Source organism: Dermacentor variabilis, chromosome 5, assembly GCF_050947875.1.
Source record: "Dermacentor variabilis isolate Ectoservices chromosome 5, ASM5094787v1, whole genome shotgun sequence".
NCBI lineage: Eukaryota > Metazoa > Arthropoda > Arachnida > Ixodida > Ixodidae > Dermacentor > Dermacentor variabilis.
In genome coordinates this window covers 176190263-176215409 of record NC_134572.1, presented here as the reverse complement: position 1 = coordinate 176215409, position 25147 = coordinate 176190263, and the positions used below count along the sequence as shown (strand labels likewise).

At 44.0% G+C, this 25147-nt stretch overlaps 1 protein-coding gene across 1 annotated transcript; it reads right to left on the bottom strand.

The window, feature by feature from the left end:
• Positions 1 to 218: 218 nt before the first annotated feature.
• LOC142582041 (putative defense protein) lies at positions 219 to 24068 on the bottom strand. The gene is made up of 4 exons (XM_075691460.1): positions 23934 to 24068; positions 12969 to 13184; positions 7321 to 7531; positions 219 to 428 (listed from the first exon to the last, which is right to left on the bottom strand). Exons 2-4 carry the CDS (start codon positions 13168 to 13170, stop codon positions 368 to 370), a joined length of 474 nt encoding a protein of 157 aa, XP_075547575.1. The 5' UTR covers positions 13171 to 13184; positions 23934 to 24068; the 3' UTR covers positions 219 to 367.
• Positions 24069 to 25147: the final 1079 nt, after the last annotated feature.

The following is a 25147-nucleotide window of genomic DNA, read 5'->3' as shown; positions in this document are numbered from 1 at the left end:
AACAATGCGCTCCTGAGGTCATGGCTATGAGTTTGATAGCGACAAGGGCAGCCGACTTACGACGGTGGTGGAATGCAAAAACGCCGTTTACTGCCCAATGGGTGTAGGATGCAGAACTCCAGCTGGTCAAAATTAATCCAGAATCCAGATTGAGGCTTTGGCTCTTAAAGCACATCAATTTATTATGATATTTTATTTTATTTTGCGATGGCATCGATAGTTCTTCCAAAACACCTAAAACATCTTTGCAGGACAAAGTGTTTCTTATAGATAAGCACTTCACTCTTTATGCAGTGTGTTTTCTTGCGACAGTCTAGATGATGATGGTCTAATTTCTTTGAAAGGCGGTTTTCCACAATTTGCCTTGTCAATCCACCGGGTTGCCGATGTTCCTGTAAAAGGTCGTGTAGTCCTTCACAATGGTTGCTCTACAAGTAAAAAAAAAAGAAAGAAAGTATAATTGGCACCTCAAATTGTAAAAGCGTCAAGGTGATATTTATTTATTTATTTATTTATTTATTTATTTATTTAATGGATTTACTTATTTGCTCATTTATGTATTTCCTGGGCTCACAGAAAGCATTATAGAGTGGAGGGGCCAACATAGCGCCAAGAATAATGCCGCTTGGTAAACTCACCACAGAACAAGAGTGATGACAAGATTAGCAAGTAAAATGTGCTCTAGCACAGCATAGCACATCAAAAAATCGCAGTAATAAGTCACAAATAAGACGTGGAACCGACTACGAAAATAAACGCATGTCAGAATTCAACGTGAGATGGCTGTAAGCATTGGTAGGCGCAGTGCGAGACCGCCGAATGTCTGTGGTGTCGAGCAATGATGCAGGCGGATTATTTCAATGTCGGCAAGCTTTTCTGCGACGTATGAGTTAAGATGTGTCACCGTTTCAGCTAGGGGAACGCCTACCTCAGGCTGATGGTCAATTCGAGAATAAACAAGATAAGGAGAACATATGCAAAATAATTCAAGGCATTGCTGTGGTCATTGTATTTGTTGAACAGGCGAAAACGAGACAGTTTCTTGTCATTGCCGAAAGATGGGAGTCTAAGCTTTATATTCAATATATTTTTCATTTATTTTTACCGTCAGAGCCTTTCGGCATCGCAGAGGCGGCCGAGCACGTAAACCACAGAGCGTTAGCCAGCAAATATAAATGGGTACATATTACATTGACGCAATAACAATACGAAGACATCATAGCACAACAACAATGTAGATAGTAATGAGACAAAGATAAGACAAATAATAAAATAAAAATAGTAATACAAACGTAATGTTAGCTATTTCATCAGGTGCAATATAAACTATTGTATGTCTAAAATGGCACTAATAAAACAAATAAATCATACTACAATAGTAATGAAGATTTTGTTAACACAATAAAAAGAATTTGCCGCAACACAGGCGTTTAGCTAATTCAGGGGTGGTGAGGTTGGTTATGACACGTTTAAACGGGCAATGCTAATGCAAATAGTTCACAGCATGGCAGTAATGGAGGTTGTTATAACGCTAGTATAGTGCAAAATAAATAAGTGTAGTAGGTGCGTAATTTAAATATCTGATTCAGGTGCAAAGAGGTTAGTTATGACTTGTTTAGAGTGGCATTTATCCATGATAATTACATTATTATGAGGCAGCTGATTCCATTCTGTACAAGTTTAAGGCTGAAATGAATTCGAACAGGTAATAATTTTACAGTGTCGAACAAACACTTCATGTTCATGATCGAGGCGATAGGACATGAATGTAGGAGGAGCGATAAGGACAGTGCAAATAGTTTGATTGTGGTAGTATGTTTATTGAAACAGAGTGAGACATGATATCATGTGGCGGTTGATAACTAATGGAAGATTAAAGGAAGACTTTATGAGCGTTACACTCGATGTACAAATACTGTCACAATGAATAAATCTACGCACCTCAGCGATGTTGAACGGATGCCACTTCATTGACAAGATTTCTTTCACAAGGCATATTCTAATTGAGTCCGGATGTAAGTGGTGTAGAGTAGATTTTATAGCTCCATCGGAGCAAGGTAAAAATTTCGTCAGATGTCACCAAGACTGTGGTTAGCTTGTGTGATGACTGAATGTGCATGTAATTTCCATGCTAAATCCGCGGTTGTATGTACTCCTAAATATTTGTATGACGTTACAATATCAAGAACCGTGTTATCCATGATGCAGTGTGCGTTATGCGAAGAAAGGCGTGATATTTCGCATTATTTTACATTTTGACGTGTTCACTTTCATGTTCCATGCTTGGCACCAGTTAGAGATGTTATCAAGATCAGTTTGCAGTTGTGCACTGTCATTACGTTATGTTATTTTCAGCTTAATGACACAATCATCGGGGAAAGACATTTTAGATGAAATATTAGTAGGAAGATGAATAATGCAAATGTGAAATAGAAAGAGAACAAGACATAAACCCTGTGTGGAACCTGAGCTGCCATGCAATGCTGGATAGCCAAAGCCATTGGCAGACAGAAACTGAGTACCGTTAGCAAAGCAGGCTATAACTCAACTAGGTACGTTTGCATCAATGTTTATAAGGCCTCATTTGTAAAGCAGAAGAGAGTGAGTAATTTTATCACAAGTTTCAGCAAAATCAAGAAAGATGCAGTCAGTTATTGACCCAGAATCAAGAGTCACGTTAACATCGCAAGTGCATGCTAGTAACTGAGTTCCGCATGAAAAGAACTTAAGGAAACCATACTCTGCGAGTGTCAAATTGTTGCTTGCTCGAAAAGTTACCAGATGTCAATAGATAATACGCTCCGTAAAGTTTCATGGAACAGACCTGAGAAAAATGAGGCGATGGTTATTTGGATCAGATACTGAGGCGGATTTGTTAACAGGAATAATTATTTCATACCAGCCAGTCATCCGGAAGGGAGCCAACCTGGAGTGCTTGCGAAAATATGCGCTCCATAATTATGTAAGTGTACTTCATTGAGATTTTGAGAAATCCAGCATTAATGCTATTACTGCCGCGTGGATATGAACTTTTCAGGTTTTTCATGATTGACCGATTTCCATTAGGACTCATACAGATCGCGTCCATCAAGGGAAAATCATGTAGTAGAAAAAAAGGAATATAATATTGTTGGCGGTACCTATGTATTATTTGCCGAAACCTTCAATCAATAATAATGCGTCCGGTTCTTCCTGAAAAACTTCTTCTGCGTTCATTCATGATATCTTCCTTGACTGGTTACTCCTGACCGGGTTCCAGAACCGTTTAAGGTTACTTTTCAGCATTGTTGGAAGAGTTTTGTTGAAAAGGTAGAATCTGCATCAATTTGAATTGCTCCGGTAATTAGACTTCGCTGTCTTGTAAACCGTCCTACATGAAGCGGTCTGATGTGCTCCAGCAGCACGATACAATATTTTATGGTGCTTTTCCAACGTATTAGGATACTTATTGTAAACGGTGTTCTGCAGTTCGAGAAGACCATTCTTAAAGGAAAGAACCTTTCTGCTAGCCCGTGAACTTTGTTGCTAAAGGAAATCAATTGTTTCGAACCGTAAGGCAGGCATAATTCACAATAAATTCTAAGAATTAGGACAGCTCGCTGTTATTACATAGAAAGTATCCTTTGTTGTTCTCCCTAATACATTTACAGTTATTACGTCAACGTGACATTTGAAACAGTAATCCAAGTTGGCTGGTTGGTTACACTGGCGGTGAAATCGTGGTTAGGATGAAATGGGACAAATGATTCGGTACCATTACAAGTTAGTTGTTTTTATAACGAGAACATGATGTCCGATCAGGTATGCATATTCCAGTTTTTGTTGTACGTATGTGAAGTAGGACTGCTTCTTAAGAGAAGCTGGTGCAAGGTAAAACTTAGTTTTAAGTAAAGAAGCGTGCGATCACTGCTTCGGATATTACGTATTCGACGAGCTTATTTCATCGTGGTACATGTTTTGTAATGGTAACACGAGGTGTTTATAAGTGATAATTGTTTCAAGAAAAAGGTGCATAGCAGTCTGGGCAAGATGAGTTGGTGCGGGATGTATTGTTGCGCTTTGGACTTTATTCAACAAAAGGCTGTGGGTTTTAGTAATGCCGCTAAGAAATGCTAACAATGACTGTGTGTCATTACTCAGTGCAGCAGGCTTCTTGAGACAGAAAGTGCCAATTTCAAGTCTCGTTCGAATTCTCGCCAATCTGGCAAAAAAAAAAGAAAACTGCGTCGCAACGACAGCATTGAAGTAGCAACTATGCAAGCGACATTGCTGTCCAAACAAGATGTCGTTTGTTCAGAATGCATTGAAACTCGACTGAGAGGTCGCCCACGCACATGATGGCGTAGTCACGGTTTCATGAGATGTTATATTGAGGTTTTCAAATTTGCAGTTTTCTTAGGTTCGCTCAAGCTACGGTAAAATACAGCGATAATGCATGCTTTTCTTAGCTTTCGCCTTGGGACGAGGTGCCTTTCATTATTTTGGCTCGAATATGCATATCAGCACCCAAAGAGACTGCCTTAAATGATGGCCAAAGTGTGAAGCCTTGAGCATTCTTGCGTACAGTGTCGCCACTTTGGGGCCTGAGGGGGTGATGCAACGTTTTTATTAAAGATGAAAGGAAAAAAATTTAAAAAATTGCCATGCCTCAAGGTCGATTTGGGGGTTCCAAATATTTTGGCAACCATTGTTAGCAAACGACCAGCATTGTGCGTTGTGCATCATAATTTGCACTGCAAACTCTTAAAAACGGCTCTACAACGCAGTAAACGTCTGTAGAATAATTGGGGCCTCCCCTGTTTTGAACGCCGCGCCGTTCTCAGAACACGGGTAATCTTGCATTCGTGTCGCAGTGGCTTAGCTGCTATGACGTTTCGTTGCTAAGCGCAAGCTTGCTGGTTCGATTGCCGCCGCGGCGGCCACATGTCTATGTGCCTGAAATGCAGAAACGTTCGTGTGCCTAAATTTAGGTACATGTTCAAGCCCCGAGATGGGTCAGAACAGTACAAGTCTCCTTGATGGGTCAAAATTGTTCGGGGGCCACCGTTCCGGGTCACCGTATAATCATACCGCGCTTTGCTCACCTAAAATTCCACAATTTATTCCTAATTAATTTGCCTATAAGTACGCTTCGTAATACAGTCGAAAATCCCTTTCGCGAGCAGTTGCATGGTTGCACGACATTTTCACTGGACCAACGTGATTTTTGCTCTACCAATATGTTGCTTCTAAAGAGATCAGGAAAGTCTCCCCTTCCCCGTACTGATTTCTCTCAATAATACCGCTTCCTCCTCGTTCCTCCTCTATTAAGCGGTCCTGGAAAAGCATTGCTTTCATTAAAAAGGATAAACCGAACGCAAAGTTCAAAATTGAAAATTTTTTCAGTTTTCATTTACGAAAGAAAGGGCCACTGCGGTTCAGCGATTGCCGAGACCTTAAAGCATCGCATTCAAGCTTCTTCATAGCGATCGTTAGTGTTGTCGATAAAGTTGAGGAAGAAACAAGCCAATACGTCAGGGAGCGCCGGGGCGTAATACGCCAGGGAAGTCAGGGTCGATGTAACGGGCGGGTCGTTAGGACCATCGTTATAGCTCATGACCACAAGCCACGTTCCCTTAGCCTTTCCTGGCGCTCTTTCTTCCGTTGCTACGCTGGCCCCGAAATTGTCGGTTTTTATTTTCTTAATATTCAAGAGGGGCACCAATTTGCAGGTTCCACGACAGCGGTAGTTGCAGTGTAATGACTTCCGGATAGAATTAACGACGGATGCGTTATTTTGTTTCATGTCTAAAGCTGACACTTTATTGCTGATGAGTCAAATGGATCGATTCATCTAAAAACGACTACTAGTCCGCGTAAGCAAGAATGTAACAGTAGCTCTGTGTTCTTTGCCGATCTACGAAATAAATCTTCAGCACAAAAATGGGCACGTCATTATTAAGCTACGCATCTCACAGAATAGGTCTCGTTCCTTTTTGTCCTCTTTTTTTCTGATTTCTCTCAATAATCCCGCTTCCTCCTCGTTCCTCCTCTATTAAGCGGTCCTGGAAAAGCATTGCTTTCATTAAAAAGGATTAATTAGATTCTGAGCTTTAGTTATTAATTTTGTAGAGCGCAACTTCGGTTATATTAGTTCCGCTAAACGCCTTCCTTTCCACAGTTATGCTGTTCTAGCCTATCTTTATTATTTCCACTGTGATATTACAGAATGTGCAAGAAAATTTGGTGCAGTAGATGGCTCTAGTTGGATTACCCAAAGCAGCGGACATTTTTTTTGCGTGAAAAAGTGACCTATATATTGGCTAATTAACAATATCCCAGTAGTTAACACGAAATTCAGTGTTGCAGACACGTCTCTCTGACCTAATTTTGAAGCTATCATCGCTTTCGAGAAAAGCACTGTCAAATTTGGTATTTCCCAAAATTTACGAGAGGCAGTGCCATGCCACTTAATTTTTTTCTTTGCAGAACAGATATAACGGCATCAGAAATGAATTTTGTCAGCCAACCTTGTTACGCACACGTGGAAACTGTTGCCAGCCTCGTAATTTCTTTTATGTTGATATGCCGCGAGGAACTGCCGTCCCCAATTAGCAGTTACAATAGGTACATAAAGTGCCTAATCATATTTAGCAACGTTTGAGTAATATTACGAATATACTCTACTATATCAAGTCGAAGAATTATCTACTTGAATTGTGCCACCCTCTGCAAGCAATTTTCAACAATTGCGTTCTGATTGAAAAAAAAAAAACACTGCGCTATGAATAGCAATGGTGTGTATTCTATCGAACAGGTATGTCACACAGTCATTGTTGGATAATATTTCAAAAATTATTTCTGTCATATACATAAAAATAATAACCGTACAAGTTTCCCTGCTACATTGGCCATCACAACGCAAATGGTTCTTCCTTTTTTTTTTGTTCTTCGACGGTATGCGAAAACTAAGCATCTCGACAATAGAGGCTTTCTGTTTGCAACATTCCTGCCATGTTTTTCTGGTGCGTCGTTCTCGTTCCTTTGGCGAATATGGGTAATACTGACGAGCCCGTAAGAGTGGCGAGAAAATGCAAGAATTCACCTCAATATCTAAGCGCGTTCGTTCAAGTACACGTATCGAATATAGACGGCCATATGCCATTTATAGCTAAACAAGCATATGTTCCGTGTTTACCTCTAATAAACGTATTGTCGCTGCTTATTTTACGCTTAGCGGTGCAGCTTTAAGATGATCACTTCAGTTATTCTTGATAGTCATACCCCTTTAGGAAATTACTCTCATGATTACTACCAATTACTACGAACTAGCGTACTCACAAGAATGTGACGGCGCCCTTGCTTGTTGGCGGATTCCATAGGAGAGCCACGTGCGTCTTGTGGTGAGGGTCCACGTGTGTTGCGAATCCGGGGCAACCATGCACGGGTTGGCTGTCTTCACCTGACAGGAAGTCACCCGCTTCTTCCCCATCAACAATGGCTTTGACCAGGAAACCTTTGAACGTCGCCTTACCCATCGCTGTCAGGTTCACTAGAATATTGGGCAGTAACAAATAAAGTAAACTCGACAATGATAAAGATGAAACGATGTGTTCATGGCCCTAGAAAGAAACCGTGGCCATGTGAAAATTATTTGACATTTCGAAACCCATATAATGTCCTTATTCGCCATGGAGCGTTCATGCTTTCTTTATATTCTATTCGACGAGTTTCTTTTTTTTTTCAAAGCGGATGTTTCCGCTGTCCAGTTTATTTTTACCGTGCAAGTCTATAAGCAGAGCTCTTGCATGGTGTCATTGGTACTCAAGTATATGTTGCATATTTGACCTGTTTACCGAAGCACTACGTAAAGAAAAAAAGCCGTGCCATGTCAGGCAGGACAGAGCGTAGCGTTGTTTTTGCCTATAGCGGAGGTTCTTAACGAGCTTTCAGAAAAGAAGTCAACAGCAAAGACATATTGCGAATCAGTTATTCCTGCAGCCACCGTGAGCCATCGACAGGTTCTAGTCGGCCTGGTGTTTCTGTCACAGCCTGTTTGCGAAGTAGTGTCACGTTGGGGAGAACGTGTTGTGCCGGCTTTACTGAAAATTTACGTAAATTGTGACGAGCCAACCGTTTGCCAACCTTCGCCGCTTAATATTGAGGAAATTGTCAATACGATCTATAAGCCTGGATCTGCCCCTATGTAATTACAGATACTAATACATATTTAGGAACATGGTTTCCGTCGATGTTCTAATTACGCATTCGCAATCACATAAGTTTCATTACAAACATCTCCACCAGCCTACGAATTAAGCAACTGTTCCTCTCAGCGAATAAAATTTTTATCCAGAAAATTTTAACTTGGTTATTTTGCATGAAAGCCCCAATGTCCGCTACCACAGGTGGGATGCGCCATGGCAGCACAGGCTTGGAATTTCTTAAGATAAGTTTTTTGACCAGGGAGGGTGTACTTACCTTAATCCTAAACTTAGACACCAAGAAGTCGTGTGGTCCCGACGGTATCCCGACTGTTTTTCTCGTTGGATAGCCTCTTTGGGCAAGCAGATATCTAACCAATATATTTAGAAAATCTCTCTCAACCACCACCGTTCTCCCTCGTGGAAACTTGCTTCAAGTTTGCCCTTATTTAAGTCGGGTAACGTTCAATTGTTATCTAACTATAGGCAAATCTCCTTAACATCGTACTCATGTAAATCATTCGGAAACATTATCTTCATATTGTTGCGTGTGGAAAGAGACAGACAGAAGAGGCTATTTACAGGCTATTTACACTGGAGCCAGGCAGCCAGGCCGACACTCGCTCGCGCCAAGCGCACAGACCAACTTTGTCGTTCTCGCGGCGGCTCGTTTCTTGAACATTGCTCGATGATATCGTAATAATACTATAGAATTTCTTGAAACTAACAAGATTTGATGCACTTTCCTAGATGGTTATAGCCGTGGCCTCAGCACCATAACACAACTGACAGAATTCGTTCACGACATCAGCAGCTCTTTAGACATAGGTGACCAGATTGATGCTGTTTTTATAGACTTTGCAAAGGCATTCGACACTCTCTCACACCCTAAAATTATGCACACGCTGTTCGCTATACTAAAAAGTGCATCTTTGGCTGGCTGGATATCGGACTTTCTTTCGCAGCTTTCGCAATATGTGTGTTTCAACTCTACTAACTCACCCTTGATACCTGTTTCATCAGGGGTTTCCCAAGGCTCAGTACTGGGTCCTCTTTTATTTCTGCTTTATATTAATGATCTACTCCTACAAACCTCATTTAATATACGCCTTTTTGCCGATGATTGCGTTTTCTATCACACAAAAATCTCCTACTGATCATGTTGTCCTTAACAATCATTTTGCTGACTTCTGTAACTGGTTCGAAGCACGACAAAGGAATACAAACCTTTCCAAAACTGTCTCCATGTCCTTTACACGACGCTCATGCCTGTCCTTCTTTGCATATGCCTTTAACTATATTACTTTAAATAGGATCTTCGAACTCGAATATTTAGTTATCCTACTAGCACACGATTTGTCATGGTCAAAACACATTGATGTCACCCGTAACAAGTCCCTTAAAGGACTAGATTACTTACATCAAACGCTGTGTATTGCTCCTGAAGAAACTAAACTTTGTACATATAATACATACATTCGGCCCAACCTCGAATATGGCTGCGGTGTATGGAACCCATAAAAACACTCCGATATCAAAAAACTAGAATCAGTGCAAAAAAGGCAGTGTGTTTTGTTTGTAGGAGATATGACAAGGAATTTTCGACGTGCAACTCTCTTCCGCTACATGGTCTTAGTCCTCTTTCAGAGCGCCGCAAACTTTAATGCCTAAAATTGCTTCACACGTTAATCAATTCTCCTCGCCTCGCTTCTCTAGATAACTACTTGACTTTATTCAAACCCTCATGTACGAGGAGTCACGATGCTCTATATATCTAAACCTTTTTTGTCCGCACTGATTCCTTTAAATGCAGTTTTTTTCCATCAACAATTGAAGTCTGGAATTCACCGGGCAACATCCGTTCAATAACCGTGAAACAATTTGCGCGTGCTTGTTTATAAATGTTAGCATGTTTGTCGTTCATCCCACTCCAGCAATAGCCTCATTGAGGCTGCCAGTATGTAAAACTAAATAAATAAATAAAAGGGCAAGTCTTGCAATCTATGTACAGTGTTTCTGCAGCACGCAAATTTTTTTCACGCTCAATAAATTTAAAGCTAGAAGTGCGTTAAATTTACGTAGCTGTTCTTTATGCAATAAGAATATAATATCATATACACCCTTGGAATCACAACATGTACAGTTTGTTCCTCCTTCAGGCAAAATGTGCGTGAAAAACGACGACATAAATATACCTACCCACCCAAATCACCATGTTATATACTCGCTGACAGGAGCTCTGTTCACGCGAAGCTAGCCGTAAAGCTAGCTTTCACGCCGCCTTTTAAACACATTGTATTTCCTATAGACAAAACTCACTAACTTTTCGTCGATGCATCTACGAGGCTTTTGGAGTTGACATTGTTTCTAGCTACTAATCATGTCTGACGGGGCATGAGATTGAAGCCAATCAATTCACATTCGGTAATATTTAGTTCTGAGCTTTCAGTACTCCTCAAACACAGCATCGTTAATATGTGCTTTGTGAAAGATTTCAAGAAGATCACACAAAGCACAACAGTGTCCCTCAATATGGGGCGGCCATTTAAAGGTTGCTTAGAACGTGTTCTTATGCCTGCACTATGTGAGATGCTAAAGTCGCGAAATGGCGATTTGATTTGTGTCAGCCTTATAAAAGTGAACAGTCAGCCGTAACTCCGTATATACATCACGTATCCTACAATATGACAAAGATCACACTGCGATATGTGAAGCTGGTCTTCTCTGCCCCTTTACAACTTTCTAGGCCATACAGAATTGCCGACATTTGTCCACTGAGTGCATAATGTTGCTTTCTGAGCTACGAGAGCAACTATATCAGGTGTCAGGTGGGCACCCTCTATGAAATGCATTTGTATTGCGTTAGAAAGTATCTACGTCAGAAAGATTACTGCATGACCGAAAGGCTGCATCATCATCATAACAAGGTTAGCAGCAAAGAGAAGGCCGCCTGGCAATTTGCTTTCAGGATCGCAACAGCACCCCATAATCTGCTGCAAGAAGTGACGATAAGCGCGTAAGAGTCAGAGGGGTAACGAGAATCATTCTAAAGGCAAGTGTTGCGTGAGCGCAGCATACATTTTACTAGTTTCTAAACTAATGGCATACCTCGAGGCTGCAGAGTACTGCTGAGATATAACATGATCTTTTTGTAAGGTGTCACTGTTTTCGGCTCCGTAAGTTTGTTAGAAGTGACACCTTTGTTCGATTATTTGTTTGTATTGTAGTGGTTTTCACGCTTTTCACTTGATTGTAGAAAATTTACGTACCCAAATTTTGTCCCATGCGGTACTTTGTTTTTCTGTTTAGTCCTCCATTGTCACTCGACTCTCGTGCATGCTTTGCCAATACAAGCAGCATATACAAGCACCATTTTCATTATTGGAGGCTCTCCACTTGAAACGCCTACTACGGTGCCTAATGGTAAGTGTACAGGCAGAACGTTTAGCCAGTACGAGACACGGCACAAGTGTCTCATCAGCGTTCAACTTTCGCGCTATGCACTTGTCTTTATGCATGACCAGCTTTCCACATCATCCATCCTGCTATGTTGTATAACCGTGGCAGGGCATATTTGTGCAACTTCACTCGAATTGGCTTGGTTTCTTACCTTTGTCTAAAACACCAGATTTCTCATTTTCTTCAACTAAATGTGTTAGAATGAGCCGGAACGTGCTTGAGTCTCGTCTCCTGAAGCAATTAATAAAATTAGCCACTCAATGTTTCTTTTGTTTGCAATGTGTGTTGGAAGGACTCCACACTATACTTCGATAACCGAATAAAGCATTGCGGCTCTCACCGGGTCCAGTATAATTGGTGCTGTATGTACATCTAGCCCTCTCTATAATACATAGGCACAGATGATCTTGTGACATCATACGGCAAACGAAATTGCGAACGCAAAGCGTGCAGATGATTGTTGGAGTTGGATGTAGTTGGTGATGTTGAAAATACAAGAAGTGATCTCTAATATGTTTTCGTAGCGACAAATTGAGCGACAATATCTAACCTAACTAGCGCGAAACCAAGAATTCTATTTATCACGGCTGAAGTTCCATGTTATGAAGTGCAAGAACAGAACGGATAGAGAAATATGCACAGCACACATTGAGAGCGGACAGCAGATGACACCATGCAGTAAGTCGAACTGCCACAAAACATTGCTGCTCTGCACGAAGCTCACGACAATAACATACACATAACAGCCCGCCGAGGAAAACTCTAGATTGATAAGAAAATGGATTGGCAACACCTTCTGTTCAAATGTTCTGTTTGCCATTATCCAGCCACCTTCATTAATACATGTGGCATCACGATTCACTGGCAGCGGTTTTTAGTCAGTTCTGCACAACAAAGTTTCTATACGGATTGGCACTCATCTTCTAAGATACATCCAGATTCACCCAACTTTTTTACTAAGCTAAATCTAAGACTGTAGGGTTATTCACTGTCACGTTATCGAAAGGTTGACCGTATGCTACATGTGCCTTCTTCGCTCTTTGCATTATCTGTAGAATGCAAAAGCCAAAAATAATGTATCTTGAACCACATGCTTTTTTAATTATCAAATAAGCGTTCTGAACAATACTTACTAAAGGTATCAGCAATTGTATTCTTCTGGTAATAATAGCGACCGAGACCATTAACAAATGACATGCAAGAAATGCTAGACCTGCAAATGAACCATATATACCTACACCACAAGGTCCACATAGTTATTCCACATAGTGATTGCGGATAATCTCTCTGGTACTCCGAAGATGTAAGAACCAACGTCACTCTCACCTTCAATGAGGCTATCCTCCTTGAAGTTCAGACAGCTCTGAGTCAGTCTGTACTGGCTGCTCCCAGAGTGGTGCTCGGTGCCATGTCTCGGAACCATGGTGCCACAGGCAGATCTAGGGGCACCGGATGGCCTGGCTGTGACGCCCTTCATGACGACCAGTACGGAAACAAAAACCGACAGTAGCACCGCGAATGTTTGCATTCTCACTTCGGATCCTGCAAAGACGAAACATGTTGGTTTGTGCGCGACAAGCAAATTTTAGAAATCACACCGCATGCCTTTAAGTTCTTTACACCGTAAGAAAATAAGAACTTGGATGTACGTCGCTGATTTAGAGTACCAAATTGTACGGAAAAAATGCAGCTCCTTGCGGGGCAAATACGTACGTGCATAAAATTGATTACTTGACCTACCAGCATTATTTAGAGAAGTTTCAAGTAAACCTACGTTAGTTTCCTAGGCTTTGAAAAAGCAACTATTTCATAGTGTGTCATGACGCCTTTGTGTCAGTAACCGTTCACTTATACAATATACTATATACGTTATGCTCGCACATATAAAATAGGAGTACCGATGTATTGACGATTTCTTATTGGCTCCTTGTGCCACCGTATATACCAGACTCCAATGAAAGCTATGTAATTATTTGATAACTTAATCCAGACTTACATTAAGCCGGAAAAATTATAACTGTACATAAACACTTCTTACTTGTTTTATTAGAAGGAAAATGACCCAATTCTCTAGAACTACAGGTGCCTGATCCTGACGTATGACGCGGATTTTGGTGAGACTTTTGCACACATGTTTTTCTTTTGCGATGAAGTAACTGCTGCCCCAATGCTTGCGCGTTACCACGCAATCCATCAAATTGCGCCGCATCCACGCAGCAGCCCTTCATATGCGCGCGAACGGTGACGTAGCAGACACGCCCAAAAGAGCCACTGTATACACAGGCTCTTCGCTCCCTCACTATTCGAGTACAGAATTTTCTAACACCGGAACGTTATCACAGAAATAGCCATACGACACGCAAACACATAAATATAAAAACGTCTGATACATTACTATCAGATCTATCACCACTTCAAACAATCCAGGCAGCTGCTAGCATCAGCCATGCACTAAACCTACGTCCCTGTATTTTTGCAGCTACGTTGACATTTTAACAATAATCTCGAGCTCTATTTAAGGCTACTGAATTTCTCTACGTCGTTTAAAAAAAACTAACTGTGGGGGAAAGCGTGCTGTAATCACTTGGACAGGTTTTCGCTAAAAAACCACCGGGTAGCGTAGAGGAACTCTCCGAAGCTTTGGATGCAATCACCTCAAAGGTGGAAATCATCCCGACACGCATCAATCTTGATATCAAGGCTTGGATGATCCCAATAAACAATATCTGAGGGATATATGCAACTTAAAAAGTTCTACTGATGTCATGAACAGGACAGTTGAACAACTTAGTGCACATTGCCTAAGGTGCACCATAAGGTGAAGAGGTGAAGCACCAAAACGCCTGCATTATTGGTGGTGTGTGTCAGTTATAGGCTTAGATGAAAGAAATACGGCAGCAAATAACTGAACTCCAGCATTGCAGGCATCCGAACAACCTGTAAAATAAGAATATTCCTGTGTCTACACATGATGCATTGACTCACATGATCCGAAAGGTAGCAACCTATTTGAGAGCAGAATTACGAACCGAAGACATGAATACAGTGCATCGTATGCCGTCCAAAATGACGTTCAACATAATATGGTCAGGAGGTAAGGTTCTATAGCCGTCCGATACAAAAAATTCGTCTCCGTTCCATCCTGTGCGAGTGGATGTACAGCGAAACTGGTGCGGAGCGGGCGTTGGACAAGTACCGCCATCCCAACTGGCGCTGGGCGACGTTGCACAAGCACCACTACAAGTGACGTACGTCCACTCGTAGGCACGCGTGCGGATTGCAGCATACGTAGGCCGTCCGCTTACTGAAGTGCCTTACTGAACTAAATAATTGCTTAAAAGTAAATCGCATCAGAAAATGCGTAAAGTACGACTTCCACTCAAGCTGTAGACATGATAGCTTTGGACTGTAATTGAAGTATACGAGAAAACATAATTCTGTTAAGCGAAAAGTGAAACACAAGCCCCACTTCTAGTTTCCATTATTTGGGTGAACACTCAACGAAAGATCCCGACCGACTATAGGCTAACAGCTTCGCTGTAAAATAGTCAAGAACGCCAAGAAAGGAGCTGTCCACGTCCGAATTTTGTTTTCAATCTAATCATCTTTGTACAGAGAGCAAGGACGATTCCTTTCGCAAAATCTCGCCGGGCGATAAGAAAGAAACAATGGAAGTGTGTTTGAGCGTCTTCGGCCAGAAACTTAAAGCAGAAAACCGAGCACCCTCGAGCATTGTGTATCACTTCTGAGGACGGCCTGAAGACGGTAATTTGGCTGAAACTATTACTTGGTGGTGGTTACCGCACCTAATTTGACGTTCTCCGCCACTAAACTTCAATGTATATTTCGCAAAACTCAGTCCGTTTCGATACCTTATTGAAACATTCGATGTTTTCATTACCATAAAGTCATATTTCATTCTTTTCTAGCACAGCATAATTTTACATATCATGAGACTGCTCTAACAGAAACTTGTTTTAGAAAGGGCGAGCACATTTACATTCCTGGACACAGCCTTCTGAGCAATCCGGAAACTTTAGCATTGCGTGGTTGTTGTGTGGCTTTAGTGAGCAAGAGAAGTTGCCTTTGAGTATTTTCTCCGACGCGCAAATAGGTGCCAGTGCTGTTCAATTCATTCATTCGCGCACATTTGTTGATATGGGCCACCGAACTCGAGTCTACCAGTTTATGAATGATTAGAATCTGCCTTTTCACCCAAGCCCAAACACTTACGCTACTATCACTGTTGTTGGTTACCTTACTACTGATATTGGCATATGTACTTGTTTATCTTTATCTGGCGACATATTTCACCGTCGAGCAAATGTTATCGCACAGTGTAGGACGCGCCTGCATCTATCGGAATTTTCTGGATGTTATCGATGCTTCCATCCGCTGTCTGTGACCGAACCTTCTGTGATCTGATTGCATGTGTGCGCGACGCGAATAATGTAGAACTTTGTGGAAGGCATGCGGGTCCCAGCAGTTAGTCTGGAACATTCGACGATTGATGTATAAAAGCCGACGCGCTTGACCCCTTGATCAGATTTTAGACGTTCGCCGACTGTGTTCACCGCTGTCGCCATTCTTTGAGTGTAGCCTGTTTTAAGGGCACAAGTTCGCCCAATAAAGCGCTAGTGTCATCTTTCGCAGTTGGGCCACTTCCTTCACCGTCACTACCATGTGACATCTGGCGCATGTGCTAGTGCGTTCATGTACCGAACGAACTAAGATGACATCTTAGTTGAAATCAAGAAAAAAATGGACATGGGCAGGACATGTAATGAGGAGGGAAGATAACCGATGGTCATTAAGGGTTACGGACGGGATCCCAAGGGAAGGGAAGCGTAGCAGGGGGTGGCAGAAAGTTAGGTGGGCGGATGAGATTAAGAAGTTTGCAGGCATGGCATGCCCACAATTAGTACATGACCGGGGTTGTTGGAGAAGTATGGGAGAGGCCTTTGCGCTGCAGTAGGCGAAACCAGGCTGGTGATGATGGTGATAATGTACCGAACGCCCCCAGAAAGCCGCGATCCGAGTCCGAAGCCCGAGGGCAAAACCAACATCGCCCAAGACCAGCGTGCTAGCCGCAGACTGCAAGGACTGGCCCCAGAGCGTGGACTTCTACCATAGACGACAAAGAACATCGTGGTCAAGACAACTCCAACGGCTGCCCCAGCGTCCCCTGTTATCCTACAACCTCGGTACCCACCAACCTTCCGTGGAGCAGTGACTGAAGGCCCGGAATCCTGGCTTGAGACCTACGAACGAATCGCAACTTTCAACAACTGGGACACCCACGACAAGCTCCGGCATGTATACTTCGCCTTAGAAAACGCCGCCAGAACGTGGTTTGAGACGACTTTGACAACATGGGACCTGTTCCGTAGCGGCTTCCTGCGCACCTTTACAAGAGTCGTGCGAAAGGAAAGGGCCGAAGCTATGCTGGACGCCCGAGTGCAGCTACCCATCGAGAACGTTGCCATCTTTGCTGAAGAAATGAGCCGTCTGTTCCGCCACGCCGACCCGGATATGCCCGAGGAGAAGAAAGTCCGCCTTCTTATGCATGTTGTGAACCAAGAACTTTTCGGCGCAACGATACGAAGCCCACCGACGACAGTAGAAGAGTTCCTTCGCGAGGCCACGAGCATCGAGAAGACACAGGAGATGCGGAACCGGCAATTGAACCACCGCATGAGCTCTACAAACTACGCAGGAATTCAATCACTGGCCACCGACGACCTCCGCGAGACTATCCGAGTGGTCGTACGGGAGGAGTTACAGAAGCTGTTCCCGTCATCACAGCCTCAAGTGGCTTCGATTGCCGACGCCGTAAGGGAGGAGCTCCAACAACAACTCGGAGTAGCCCCTGAATCGCCGCAGCCGGAGCCGCAAGCGATGACATACGCCGCTGTAGCCCACCGTCACGTTCCCCTTCCGCGCCCATAGCAGCGCCCAGTAACCGCACAGTTCCGTCGCCCACCACCACCGCTGCCAGTACGCCAACCTGTCACCCCACGCGGCCTTCCAAGGAAGACTGACGTTTGGCGCGCCCCTCACCACCGTCCGCTTTGCTATCATTGCGGAGAAGCCGGGCACATCTACCGCCAAAGCCCATACCGGGAGATGGGACTCCGAGGGTTCGCCGTTAACGCGCTGCGACCACAGCTTAGCGAACGACCTCGCGATGTCGCTGACTACCTCGCCGCCACTCAGTGGAGCGCTCGACGACCGTCCCGTTCGCCGTCACCAGGCCACTACATTTCACCGCAGCGCCGATCATACTCTGGCCCAGCCCGGGCCGATCTGGGAGCCCATATGCGCAAAATTAAAAGCAGCAACCGATGGAGGTGCGGTTGCTGTTCGTCGAACTGACGAAGATCCTCCGCCGCCGAAGAAGACGCCGAAGAGACCATCTCGACGAAATAATAACGGTACGCCACCGTCCCGACGAAGTCAGGAAGCCAAGACTACACCGAAGAAAGACGACTTGACGACGCGACGTTCCAGCTTCAGTCCTACACGACGCAGCCGTGATCCGACGCCAAGACCCAACTGCAACGCCAGACAAAGAAACACCAACCTCGACGTGCTTCTCGACGGGCACGCGGTTACCGCCTTAGTGGACACATGCGCCGATTACTCCGTAATGAGTGGACACCTCGCCGCCCATTTGAAGAAAGTTAAAGCTGCATGGGAAGGCCCAAAATTTCGGACCGCTGGAGGACACCTCATCACGCCGACTGGAATCTGCACGGCAAGAATCACCGTTCATGACCGGACTTACCCTGCCACCTTCGTTATCCTCCAACAGTGTTCACGAGACGTCATTCTCGGCATGGACTTGCTGAGCCAGCACTGCGCAATCATCGACCTGAAGTCGAAGTCGATAACGCTGTCGGAAGATCGAGCAATACCACCGGAGAGCTCTCGTGCTCACCGTGCATTAAGCGTGCTCGAAAATCAAGTCAGCATCCCGCCTCACTCCAACATTGTCATTTCCGTCGGCACCAAAACACCTGCCGACGTAGAAGACGTCATTGAGGGTGACCAACCTCTACTGCTTGACCGTAAAATTTGCGTCGGAAGAGAGATCGCTCGACTGCAAGGAGGGAAAACTGAAGTGTTGGGGACAAACTTCAGCCAGGAGTACAAGCACATCAACAAGGGCACGATGCTGGCGTTCATCGAGAAAATTCTGGAAACCAGTAACGCGTTTGTCCTCTCGGATTCCGCCGCATCTACCACGACGACCATGGTTCCCGAACCAGACTACAACATTAATTCAAGTCTCCCCATGATTAAGCAGCAGCAGCTCAGAAGTCTGCTCCAACGATACAAAGGCTGCTTTTTGACTTCATCGAGTATTCGACAAACACCAGTCGCCAAGCATCGCATAATCACCGAGGAGTGCGCTCAACCACTCCGCCAGAGCCCTTACCGAGTTTCGCCGCGAGAACGTGAAGTTATAAGAGAACAAGTCAACGAAATGCTGCAAGACGACATCATCCAGCCGTGGAAAAGCCCGTGGGCATCCCCTGTTGTCTTGGTGAAGAAAAAGGATGGAACCTTACGTTTCTGCGTCGATTATCGTCGACTGAACGAAATCACAAAGAAGGATGTGTACCCCCTACCACGGATAAACGACGCATTAGATCGGCTCTAGAACGCAAAATACTTCTCGTCGATGGACCTCGATTCTCGCTACTGGTAAATAGAAGTCGACGAGAGAGATCGCGAAAAGACCGCCTTCATCACGCCAGACGGCCTCTACGAGTTCGAGGTCACGCCATTCGGGCTGTGCTCGGCGTCTGCAACGTTCCAGCGCGTCATGGACACGTTGTTAACAGGATTGAAGTGGCAGACCTGTCTTGTTTACTTGGATGACGTCATCGTCGTCGCCGGAAATTTCGATGATCACCTTACGCGGCTTGCGACAGTACTAGAGGCCATCAAGTCATCAGGGCTCACTCTGATGCCAGAAAAGTGCCGCTTCGCTTACGATGAGCTTCTGTTCCTAGGCCACGTCATCAGCAATTCTCGAGTCCGCCCCGACCCGCAGAAGACAGCTGCCTTCGCAAAGTTCCCGCAGCCAGTCCACAAGAAGGCAGTGCGTAGATTTCTTGCCAAGTGTGCGTACTACAGGCGATTTGTCAAGGACTTTTCACGCATCGCTGAGCCGCTGACACAGCTAACTTAATGTGACGTCGAGTTCAAGTGGGAAACGCCAGAGGCAAACGCAGTTCAAGAACTCAAACCAGTGGCGTAGCCCGAAATTTCGTTCGGGGGGGGGGGGGGAGGGGCTCACGTTGCAGCTTGGCCTCCTCCTTAAGTGGAATCTTTAGCTCGGGTTTTCGTATCTTAATACATGTACAAGGAGAATTCGTTTTCTCGGCAACCACTGCACCAAACTTCATAAGGTTTGCTGCATTTAAAAGAAAAACTTAACTTCTAGTGATTGCTGGTTTTGGATTTTCTATTTAGGCGGTCACTTCGTTATTAAAAATTGGCATGGATCGCAAATTTTCAGAAAACGAAATTCTCAAGTTTAAAACTCTTTAACTCAACAACAAAAATGATATGAAAATCCTGTGAATTGCATCTAATAGTATATCTACAGCGGACAAAATTCTTTTGGTATACTTCATTCTAAAAAAAATTGTATTATGGAAATACGGCTTTTCCAGAAACTTTGAACCCAACATAACCAATTCACGCAAGATAACAACTGACGTACCAAATTTGTCCGCTTTCACTATTTTAACAGATGCCGTTTTCAGAACCGCAATATCTGTTCTTCACGCAGGGCTATTCATTTCTAAACATCGTGCTACAACTTTTTTCCAAATTTCAAGTTTTTCAAGATATTTTCAACAAAATTCAGATCCTAAATCAAAATTCCGTTGTCAACAGGCACTAGAATTTAACTTTCTCTCTGGAGTGCGACAAATTTCATTAAATGTGATCCAGGGGTTATCTCAGAGAAGCGTTTCTGCTTTTTACATGTATTTGAATAGGCCGCATCGGAATTGGGCCTGATCTAAAGCTTCCTCCTAAGCAATTTGTTGAGGGATCAAATACATGAATTCATGGATCAAATACACACTGCATTATGATTGCCAAAGATGCTGCAAACGAATTTTTGAACGCTGCGCACTGTCAAAACAATTAAAATATGTGTTTTTTCATAAAATAATACACTGGTATGTGCCAAAAATTTTGCCCGAAATAACTGATATCCTTGCTTCCATATTTTTGTCTATTTAATAAGTAAGGATAATAATAATGTTTGAATATTATATTAATAAGAAAATATCACACGAACTTTAGAACTATATCAGTTCGAAACCAGCAAAGCAGTGCATGCCGCTGATATGAAAAATGTAAAGGCCATGGAATGAACAAGTTGAGGTCAAATATGTTAATGAAGCTTTGCCATTCAAGAACCTTGTTTACATTCTTGTACATATTCAGCGGCCAATGAAATATCTCAATGACGCTGTCATTTGCTCCAATATATTACGCAGGAGCAGGTGTCACTGGTCGTGTATCGTGAGTAATTGCACCGAAATTATAGTCGCAACAGAGAGCACGTATGAAAAGCAGGAGTTTTGCAAAATATGCGAGGGCCAGTCAAATGAAAGTGAGCCAATGCGAGCATATGACAAACGGGGTACTTTATTTAAAAGTAGCCTCCATGAGCTTTTAGACATTTGTCCTATTGACTAAAGAGTCGCGTGATTCCCGTCTCGTAAAACTCCTTGGGTTACTGCTTCAAAAAGTCTGCAACTGACTCTTTCACGTCATCGTCCGACACGAATCTGGTTCCCTTGAGCTGTTTTTTCAGTTGCCCCAAAATGTGGAAGTGGCAAGGCGACAGGTCTGAGCTGTATGGCGGATGTTGCAGCGTTTCACACTTGAACTTTACCAGTTTTGTATTATCCACATCAGTGACGTGGGGGCGGGCGTTGTAGTGGAACAAGATGACCCAATTCGTCGATTTTTCACGTCGTTTGTTCTTGATTGCGACACGCAACCTATGCGGCGTTTTACAATATCGGAAACAATCGATACTGTCTCAATATTTCGCAAATTCTATCAGTAATGGCCCCTGACGATCTAAAAAAGTCAACAACACCTTTCCGGTGGAAATAACGGGCTTCGCTTTCTTTGGGGGTGATGAATTCGAATGTTTCCACTGTAAGCTTTGCCGTCGTCTTTCAGGTTCAGGCGTAGTGGCATCATGGTTCGTCCCCAATCAAAATTGCAGACTAGAAGTCGTCCCCCTCATTATCATACCAGATCAGATGAGTCAAGGCACTGCCAAAATTCTCCGTCTTCTGGAGGTGTTTCAAAATCTTCGGCATCCATTGCGCACACAAAAGCCGATAATCGAGATGTTCATGAATTATGGCGTGAACAGAAGCGTGGCTGATGTTCGCACGCTCTGCAGCTCATCGATGCTTATCCTCCATTCTTGTCTAATCAGCTCATCAATCTTTGCAATTGTGTTCGGGGCGATTGCACGGTGACTTTGGCCCGGTCTTGGATCGTCTTTGCTACTTTCACGCTTTCTTTGAACCGTTTGCTCCAACGCTTCACAGTGGCCAATGAAATGCAATGCTCAACGTACACGGCAGCCCTACGGCAACTACTTTCTTTTAAGGATACACCTTCAGCTGTCAAAAACCTCAAAAAACCACGCTGCTCAACTTCTGAAGCGTCCATTACGTTACGCAACCATGTTCAACCCAGTGTATCAGAGCATTAAAGAACATTTATACTCACACTTGCATGTCACTTTTGTAAATGGGATATAAGAAGCCAACACACACTAACACTAAGGAGAAAATAGGCAACATTACTTGTGCTTAATAAATTAAATAAAGACACAAAAAATTAATAGAAATTAAAGTGGATGAAAAAACAACTTGCCGCAGGTGGGAACCGAGCCCAAAACCTTTGCATTTCGCGCCTGATGCTCTACCAATTGAGCTATCGCGGCGCCGTTTCCCCATCCACTTTCTTGGGTATTTCTTTGTCGTAGTAGAACCCTGGGAGTGTTAGCCAGCGTCACCACTCACAGACCTTGGCGGCGTACCAAGAGGCCCGATTTTTATTAGTCATATCATAAGAAGCCAAGACATTTGACACCATTTCTGATACTTATAAATGCGAAAATAATCAAATGCGCCGACACAGCTTGATCAAGGGCAAAAAAGTGTCACTGGAAACAAAGCTCACTGCACGTATACAAAAAACCTCGCAACGAGAGATTTAAATATACGTAAATGTCTCCAATAAATCTACTTATCTAAGAAAAAGCCGCTGTTATAATGTGTCAAACAAGGCAAATAAACATGTTGCGCAATCACAGATTCACAGATAACAGAATCCTAACGCCCGCCTACCCTCCTTCCACTTACCCCGATGTATAGCACGTAACCGAACGTGGCGCGCTTGCTCCCCGCTTTTATCCTTTGCGCATACAAGACTAAGCCATCATCGTCGGCTCACCCATTCGAACACCCCCTCCCCCTACGCTTTCCCTCGCACATACACCATGCGGCGCGGGGTCACGATGTTATCACCCTTCGACTTTATACGAAACGCGAGGGTGACGGCGACGGCAGGAATGCGCCTGGAGTGCCCATATAATTGCTATCGCAATAATATAATAAAAGTATCCGGCAACTGAAGCGTACCCTGGACCATTACTTTCCGCAAAAGAAGTAACAAAATCAAACTTTCACCATGCGACAATTCACTGCGCCGCAACAATGTAGTTTTTTCTTACTTTCGAGGGGCGGAACCACCAAAATGAACAAACGCATAGTACGTTGGCCACAATCAAATGCCTACTTTGTGCACCTATGTGGCTACCTTAGGAATATCGAAGAAAATGTGAGACGCTTGGTCCACGGAGAGCCATATGCAGACTTATCAGTATCCTACACTGGTGAGACAAGAGTTTCCGGAGAGGTTGCGCTCAAGCGAACGCGGTGCTATCCGTCGAGTCCCCACAGTGATGGCGGCGAGCGACCATTGTTTCTTTTTCTAGTCTGCTAGCCAGAAGGCGTCCAAAACTCTGGAAGGCGAAAATCCACTCGGCCAGTGAAAACCGAACCGAAGTGTGCAGCGCGGTAGTCGGGGCAACACCAGAAAAGCGTATGCGCTCTGACTGGCTCCGGCAGTCCGCGGGCAAGGTAGTGAGAAAAATAATTCGAAGAGGCTCAATGTCTCCTCGCAAATAAAAGTCAAAGTAAAAAAAATAAATAAGAACAAAATTACCTTGGCTGGCTTTAGTGTCTTGACATGGATGCTTTGGCGTCGGTGAAAAAGAATGTTGATTTTCTTTTTATGTCGCATGACGGCACAAATGAACCACTACAACGTTTCGTCTCATCGGACCTCGCTTCGTGCTTTGTCAACTTGTCTGATAGTGTGTTGATTTGGCTTGTCTCGTTGTATGTTCCGATGTAAGATTTTAGAAAAGTCAATGAAACTTTGGTGCCAAATCTTTATAAGAACATTAAAGCCACAAAGTTCCACAATTGAAAACCTAAAGCCCAACTTTAAAAATGCCAGTGCACCTTTCACAACAAACGTTTATGAGAACTTTATGCGAATGAAGTTTCAGAATTGACATCCATGCGCTCCGTAGATGCCGCGGCCTTCGCGATATGCCGCGACGGGCCCGCTCGCCATCAAAACACCCATGAAACTTTGTGCTAGGATGGGGCTCCTTGCGTCATCTGACTCCAGGTGCATAGGCGTTGCCGCGAAATCCAGCCCGAGTTCGCAATGTTCGCGGTGAAATGTCTTTTCGAGGATGAAAAAGACATTCTAGACAAAATCGAGAAGGATTTCAGGTGCCGTGGTTGCTTTGGTCGGCGGTGCATGGACAGCACGAAAAAATTTCGGGGTGGGGGGGGGCTGTAGCGCCATAAGCCCGCCCCCCGCCCTGACTACGCCCCTTCCTCAAACGACGCATGCAGTCGCCGCCCGTACTTGCCCACTTCGACGAGCACGCCGATACCGAAATCCATACTGACGCCAGTAGCAGGCCTCGGCGCCGTCCTAGTCCTGAGAAAAGATGGACATGAACATGTGATAGCTTACGCTAGCCGGTCGTTGTCAAAAGCGCAAGGCAATTATTCTACAACCGGAAAGGAATGCCTCGCCATCGTTTGGGCTACAGCGAAATTTCGCCCTTACCTATATGGCAGGCCATACAAAGTCGTGAGCGACCATCACGCCTTGTGTTGGCTAGGGAATTTAAAGGATCCTTCAGGACGGCTGGCGTGGTGGAGCCTAAGCCTGCAAGGATATATCACTGTAACCTATGAGTCCGGACGAAAACACTCTGATGCTGATTGCCTATCACGCGCCCCCAATGACTCGCCGCCGCAAGATGACGAAGATGACGACGCCTTCCTTGGCATTTTAAGCGTGCAAGACTTAGCTGAACAGCAGCGAGCAGACCCGGAGTTGAAAAACCTCGT